An 8,067-nucleotide genomic window follows, 5' to 3' on the forward strand; every position below is an offset into this window, starting at 1 on the left:
TTTTCCTCCCGACTGCACATCAATCATCCACTTGACTGCAGGGTTTTAATTTTAGGCCACTTATTAGCATTAATCATCTCAATTTTCACTTGGAATTTGTGAACAAGTATTCTGTTTATTAGCTTAATAAAAGCTCAGATGCATAGAGCTACAAGTATCAGGCACCTCAGCACACACTAACACAGGGTTGCCCTTGATTTTAACTTCTTTATGCCACAGAGAAGACCACCAGGACTTGAGATCCACATGAGGGATAGTCCCCAACATGCAATCACCTGCACATATCACTTGCTAACTTTACAGCTACTACTGGGCAGCGTGGCTCTCACACCATACTTACATCTTATGTACCTCTGGAACACATCACAGGTACTTCCCAGGTCTAGAAGTCCTCTTGGCTTCCTTCTCACAAGCACATCAAATGTCTTAAAGCAACATTGCAGAAGAGGTTGTCCATGCATCTAGACTATACATCACATTTATTTAAACAAGTAAGCAATTTAAAAGTCCCTGAGTTACACGTCGCCTCCTTACACCATTTCCCCAGAAGTGACTGCACACTTTCTGCTTCACCAGTGAGCACTGTTCTTCCACAGCAGCACCCAGAGGGGAACTCCTGAAGCATGCCACCCTCTTGTGTCCAAAACAAGTTTCACTAGTTCCACCTGCAAGTACCAGGAAAGCACTTTACCAGATTAGAGACAAACAGCCCTCAGGTGTCTGGGCACACAGGTCTCTCTAAACCTCCCTTCAGAAGTTTGTTGTTGCTGATGCTTGCATTTCAAACGAACTTCAGTATTTCACACCAAGCAAGGAACTTGCACCAATTAGAAGCAAATTTAAACAAATCATGACAGAGTACCAAAAGCAAAAAGTATCAAATGTAAACAACTTGTAAACATTAGTAACACAGTGGTAGATTCAAACAACATGAATGACCACAGAGACAATTCACAATTCAGAAACAGCCTTTTGTCATGAAGTCTTTATGGCTTGACAGAAAGAAAGTTAGATTTGTTTTTGATGTGGTTAGTGCAATTTTTTTTTATTTGAGAGGTCAGTTAAGAAGAGTTAAACAGATGAATCCAGTATGACACCTCAGTTTCTGAGTTGTTTTTGAACCTGATCTGAAATAATGGCACTGGACTCTCATCTAGAGTCAAGGCATTTGTGATCTCAGAAATAAAACCAGCTATTTGCCCCCCAGGACACGGAGGTTGTGGGGCTCTTCAAGGGATAATTCATATTTCATATAAAACAGAGGAAGGAAAGCTTAACAGCATCAGAAGTGCAGCTGTGTGCTCAGCCAGTACCTCTGCGATCCACATACACAGCTTAATCTAATACATAATTCATTTGGAATGAAGTGAATGGAGGAAGGAGGAGTAGGCAGACTCACTGAAGAGGTGGGTAATGCAGCATTTGAGAACAGTCCACTCCTGGAAATTCAGACTCCTGAAAAGTAACCTTGGGCTTTTACACAAGGAGTGACTACAAAAAGCATATTCCCAAACACTGTCTGAATTTAGGTCCTCCTATTCTGCTATCTCATGCAAAGCAAGAACGAATATCCAAGCTTCTATCCAAAGCAAAAATCAGTATCACTTTCCTTGACAGTGATAATGGTGTTTAGAGGATTTTTCAAGTAGTGTACACCCTCCTGGAACCAGAACCAAGCTTCAAGACACTCACCACATCTGCAGCTTTGTTCCAAGTTACCCCTTCCCTGATTCCAGAGACACCACTAGTCTGGCACCACCATTTCCTTACACTTATTGCTTTTACAAGCCATATTCATTCCCAGGACACCTGGCTCACCAGAGTTTTTGCTCTTCCCCTTTGTTTCTCTTCCAATAGGAAGAGCTCCCATTTTCCCTAATGGAAGTCAATGCACACGTGCACAGGACAGAGTAGACCTATTAAGGCTACATGGCTGACCAACAGAAACAGAAATACATGTATGTAACTGAAATTTTCTTCTGTTTAGCAAAGGGCACCAAGTTTTAACTGAGACACTTCCACATGTGACTCTTACTTCCTTCTATCCACCTTCTCCCCCTACCCCCTTTACGTATGGGGAAGACTCACTGTGCTTCCCTGATGCAAAACAAGAAATAGATCACATCAAGTTTGCTCCATACACCAAAAGGTAAAAAAAAAAACCAAAGGACAAACTGGTTCACAGTTAACTATAAATAAAAGTGCAGTAAGTGTTCAAGTAGAGTGTAGAGTTTAAGCAAGCTGTACAACCACATTTGGCATAGTCATCTTTTAAAGGCCCTGCGTGGGTCCCTCCCATTACTGACAGCAGGGGGAAGAGGCTGAACACTATTAGCTGGTGCTGGATTTACAGGTCCTCGTCCATTGCCTCTCCCACTACCTGCATAAATGTGGCCGTGGTTATACGTGAACGGAAATCCACTTGCTTCAGGTCCAGTTTGTAAACCATTTCCTAAAAAGACAGAAGAAAGGTTATCACGAGTTCCATGGGTTGAAATCACCGATTCCTTACATAAGTTTAGCAATAGGGAATACATGGAGTTTGCAGGAACCACCAAACCCTGAAGACCAGAAAGAAAAGCCTCTCTGACACTGCAAGACCCCAAACCACAGCTTACCCTTCCTCTCCTAAACTACCTTCCCTTCATTCCTACACCACTTTCTCAGCTAAAGCAAGAAGGGTCACAATAGTAGCTTTAGAACACCAGCTACTGAGTACGGGCATTGTGTAGCCAGGCCAGAACTAAGGTTCCCTCTCAGCTTAACCTGTTCAAGACCTTGAAGCATTTTCATATTTAAGATTCTATGTTTAAATACAGCACAAAATTATCTGGATAAGTCAAATACTGGAATTCAGATTACCACCACTGCCATTTTCAGGAGCTAACCTGGCAGGAAAGCCATGGTGTCTAGCAAGACTGAAGTCATTTTTAAAGCCAATGTCTCAGGAAGTTTAAAAAAGCAGAATTTCAAGTAGTGCAAAAACTTTTTGGAAGCATCAAAACAAAGGTTAGTCAAGACCCTTTACGTGATATAGGGACCCCAAATATTCTCATGTCCTTCTCTCCTACCGAAGAAATCCTGAAAACAGTTTCAGGAGATGTTCATGCTTACATGCTTGAGGTTCAGGCCCCTGTCTGAATGACTTTTTAGAGCCTAGTACACTTTTTTATCCCAAGAATGGAGAACCCTTGAAATAAATTTCTATTCCCATTAAGTGCTTCTTGTCTTTTCACATTTACAAACTGAAAAAAACTTACCCAGTGGCCCAAAAGTACAAGTACCCATACCACTTGACGCAGAAATATTATTCTGTTCACCCTGTGCCTTTAGAGAAAGTTAAAAAAAAAAAAAAAACAGAGACATGGATCAGAGAAAGAAAATTCTCATTTTTACAGAAAGGGGATGATTTTTCCCCCCCATGTTCTTACAGTGGCTCCACATGGAATTTATCTACTACTTCAATTACTGGCTCATTTTAAGATATGTATCACTGAGTCCATTTTACCAGAAGAGTCACATCTGATCACAGACTAGTGTGAAATACTCAGAACAAAGAGCACTTTAGGCCAGAAGCTTCAGACAAGTTTAACATACCAGTTTGTTCTGCCCGATGTGTTCCGAGTTGGGTTCGCTGTAGTTTGGCACTTCTGAGTACACCATGCAGAACCTGGGAAGAAATTAGGATTATTAGGAAGTTCTAAAGCCATTTTTTAACAGAGTTCTCAACTCCACAATTCACAGAGCATATGTTCTTGACACATCCCATCACCTAGAAGTAATTAATCCAGACCCCATGGTTCAGAGAATATCTGTAGGTATTAAAAGGCTCTTTGATCCCTTTATTGGCTTGTGGTGAGGCTGCCACATCTTCCTGGTGAGGGCATTTCAGTCAAGCAGAGGCAAGTATTCATTTACTCAAGGAGGTAAACTGCCCTAAATAAAACAGAAGGTGATGAAAGGGTTCCCTTTGTCTCTCTTCCAGCTGCACAATCTTGTCCAGCGCCCACTCACAAGGTCACCCAAGGCACTGAGTCATCCAGCCTGCTCCCAGACAGGGATTGCATTACACCTCTAGAGAAAACTCAAACACTCCCACATGCTCCCATGCTATGCAGTACCCCATTAACAATAACAGCACAGAGGAGTCCAAAACAGGCAATGAAATTCAAAGCATCCTTTTCCACTCAAGGAGACTACGGCAGAATAGGCCCATCAACTCACCACATGGAAATTATGGCATAGAGGAAGAAAGATCTGGATCATTGCACTGCTTGGAGTGGTTAAGCAGAAGTGGAGCTCCCACCTGCTGCTGGGAGGCACAACCCAGATAAGGACTCTCATCACTCCAGCCAGCTGGGTGATGCTCTGAGGTAAAGAATTCTGTACAAGAGAATCTGTAGATTTTTCTTTGTGTAATTCCATCTGAACACTGGGCATTTCTGAACCATACAGGAAGAGATGTAGCAACCCCAGAGCCCCACTTCCCTGATGACTGTAAGGTTTCCCACAGCACTTTGTGCAACAGTGGAAGTACTCTTCTGGTTAGAAAATGCTGCTATTTTTCCTGTTGCTCAAGTATGTTACTCATGTTTGTTCTTAGGCAGGAGCTGTTGCCCCAGTCTGTGGGCAGTTTAAAGCAGGCTTAATGAGGCTTGCTTCTGCTTGGATATGATTCACTGGAATGACCTTGCTCATCCTTCTCTGCATTGCCTGTCCCTCAAGGATGACACACATACAAAAGGCTTCCACCAAAATGAAGTGGTTAATCAAGATAAGGCCTAGGTAAGCAATGCAGATTCAGTCCCTTGTCATTTATCCACTTCCTCCTCCATGGTGCCAATGATGGAAGCTGATTTTCCTCAAAGTACCTACAGTCCAGAGAGGATCAGAGCTCATTATATCCATGACCAACTGAGAACACACTTTTGCTGCCCTAAATTTCATTTCCTAAGAGCCACCAGGTCTCATACTTACCATGACACTCTGCTGAGAAGGGAAGTATGAACATGCAATACTTACTCCCCAATTTTATGCAGCTCCCCTCCTCGTCCCGTGTAAAGTGTCAGGCATCCTTTCCACAGAGATGCGTACCTGGGCAAAGAAAGGAGAAGTGAAGCGGTTTCCTAGTGAATGAGCTGACAGAGGAAGTGGAAGCATGCTATCTTCCAGGAAGTTGGCAAGTATTACAGATCAGCATAGACTAAAAAAACTCCCAGGGCCCCCAATGTCACCAACACTAATGCTGTATAGATCCCCATGTACTACTTCTAGCAAAAGGTATCGGAAGCTCAGCAGACTCCCTTGACAATTCCAGGAAAGCAGCCAATTATTTTGAAATTGGATGATCTTTTGTTGACTGGAGCAACCCTTATGACTTGTCCTGCAGAGAACAGGCATTTTGCCAAAAGCAGTATCTGTGTTATATTCGGTGACAACTCCCAGTTCTGCTTTCAGCAGGAGCCAGGAAGAATCGCCTTTGCTTGCTGGAGAACTGCTACTGAATGCATATGATCAAAAGTGCTTCCATTCTTAATATAGGTCCTTACCAGATTGGGCTTTTCAAAGGCACGAGTTTGGCCACCAAACTCCAAGTGACATATAGAAACACACTGACATAGTTTTTCAATTGCAGGAACATTCCCTTACAAAGACAGTGTGAGTGCACTCTATTCTTTATAGTGGCACTTGACTTCAAGCACTGAAATTTGAGCCATACAAAACTTTCTGTGTAATTGTTCCCTTCGGTGAGGGGCATCACGTATGTGTAGAGAATGAGGAAAATGCAGACCAGAAACACAGGCACAGAGCAATGGAGTTAAAAGGAATATGTGTGCCTTCTAGCATAGGAACAGGGAGCCTCAGCAATTGCACTCGCGGAGTCACCAATCTGGACAAGTCACCACTTCCTTACGCTCCACGTTTATCTGTGGAACAGAGATAACAAACCTTCCTCTTGCCCTTTGCCTTATCTGCTGAGACTGGGAGACATCCGGCCACACACAGGGCCCTAAAGAGGCACCAGGGAGGAGGCAGGTTGGCAGGAGAGGACAGCACTGACAGTGCAGCGATAACCTTCTCCATACTTCAGCACCAGCAGGAAAGCACAGGCACTGTAACTGCACATACCACCTTGGGAGCTTTCCACCCAGAACCAGGATTAGTGTTCTTCACTTCATAGTGCTACCTTTCACTTTAAGGATTCCCTCACTGCCTAACCTTTAATCACCAGCTAGCTGGGCAGTCTTGTGGCAGAAAACAAAAGAAAAGCACTACCAAGCAATAAATGTAAGTCAAACATACATTTACTGGGAAAAGACCCAGCAAGTCATGTGACTAACAACCCCCAGCATAAAGTTATTCCACGTATGCAAGCATTTGTTTTTATCTCAAAAAGAGCTGGGCATAAAGCACTAAACTCCAACACTAGTTTCAAATTTACAAATATTAAGTATAATGGCTTCCTGTAAATGGGTTCACCACCCAGTGACAAAAGTAAGCATCAGTGTCTGCTTTTCCAGAAGAATGCATCTGCAGCTTGAAATTCAGCAAGGGGGAAAAAAAAAACCATGTTTACGTGGGGGGCCTGGATAAGCTTTTCTGCTTGTATCAGAGGGCATTCTGCACTATGAAGTCAGATTAGCCTACAGAGCTGAAATTCACCTGCCTTGCAATGGCAGCATCACACACTCAATTCTATTTAAATCTAAAATTGTGCTTGGAGAACCCTGTATGCCAGCATGAGGGCAATTTTCTGAAGATGAGAGCCAAACCAGAATGCATTTAGCTTTAGCCATTTCACTCCCTCCGCAGTCCTAAGGGAGCATGCAATTCATGTAAATGAAGGCATGACTTTGCCACCCACCAGAAATAGTGATGTCAGCTCAAAAATTTAATATATACAAGCCAAGCTCAGTTTTTCACATTAGAGGATGCCATGACTCCCCATTTGCTGCACAGAAACACCAGAGCAGCTACAGTAAGCCAGTCACAGAGGGGAGTACAGTAACGCTGCTGAACAGCATCGCTCTTAATTTGTTTCAATGTCATCTACACACAAGGCTTTGTGCTGGCCCAGAGCTCTGGTTTAGTTCCACCCATCCCTGCACTCCACGTGCTCTCCACGCAAGCAGCGTTCCCCAGAACAACCTCTGCTGAGGAGTCAGCCCATTTCGTGTAAAAGGACATTTGCATAGGAGGAAGCAGCTGTAGTTTTGGTGGCAAGGGTCATCCGATTTAAGTCCAGAACTGAGAATTACACTCAAATGAACAACTTAAGAGCAGCTCAGTTAGCAGCCTCACTGAGTCACCTTTCACCTACTTTTTCATAAAAACAAATTAACAGGACCTTATACACACTGCAGTTCCACCATGTCCTGGACTGCTGTAGGCCAAAGGATCAGTGTAATGGATTTCTAAAAGTGTAACCTAACAGGCATGGAGAACTCAAATCAAAGTGCCTGTAACTTTGCTACTGACAATTTAAATGACATGGAAAAGGATTTTCAGATTGACTCTAACATTCTTTCTCACAATAAGTTTGGGGTTGGGTTTGTTCCTTTTTCCTCATTAAGTTACCTCTGAGAAATTATTTGCACCTAACCAAATTAACACACTCTACAGTGTAGCCCTAGCATGAATTCTTACAGTGAAACTGAAAGGGTTCTCCTCTGCCTGTCATTTTTGTTAAACTCATTCCAATGAAAAGCAACTTTTCTGCGTGATATGTAATCATCCCTTCCATTCATTAAGGAGCTCACTGCCAGAGTAAAGAACTAGCTGGGAAAATAAGAACATGCTTTGGACTTCCCCTGCTCGATTTACAGACCAGGACTGACTGTTGCATTCCCCCCTGCCCCAGAAGTATTCTCCTAGGAAGCTACTCTAAAGCCAACCCAAATCTCTTCACCACCACGTCCTCATTACAAACCCAAGCCCCTCCTAGCCTGTACACTCACACTAGGCATGTTCTGGCCTGGGAAAGGTGGGTTCAATTTGGCGAGTGACCTTAGGGCGCTGGCTCGGTAACAGGGAGAGGGAAGGAGGGGGCAGCCGTGTGCCCCGTGG

At 43.4% G+C, this 8,067-nt stretch overlaps 1 protein-coding gene across 1 annotated transcript in view; it reads right to left on the reverse strand.

The window, feature by feature from the left end:
* Positions 1-95: 95 nt before the first annotated feature.
* NABP1 (nucleic acid binding protein 1) overlaps positions 96-8,067 on the reverse strand; it is an 8,864-nt gene continuing 892 nt past the window's right edge. The window contains exons 2-6 of the mRNA XM_017729209.1: positions 7,959-7,975; positions 5,023-5,094; positions 3,598-3,670; positions 3,261-3,327; positions 96-2,452 (exon numbers count right to left, since the gene is read on the reverse strand). Coding sequence (XP_017584698.1) covers positions 2,265-2,452; positions 3,261-3,327; positions 3,598-3,670; positions 5,023-5,094; positions 7,959-7,975 — 417 coding nt within the window. The 3' untranslated portion in view covers positions 96-2,264. The remainder of the gene's footprint in view (positions 2,453-3,260; positions 3,328-3,597; positions 3,671-5,022; positions 5,095-7,958; positions 7,976-8,067) is intronic.

This window comes from Corvus brachyrhynchos, unplaced genomic scaffold (genome assembly GCF_000691975.1).
Source record: "Corvus brachyrhynchos isolate BGI_N302 unplaced genomic scaffold, ASM69197v1 scaffold370, whole genome shotgun sequence".
Lineage (NCBI taxonomy): Eukaryota > Metazoa > Chordata > Aves > Passeriformes > Corvidae > Corvus > Corvus brachyrhynchos.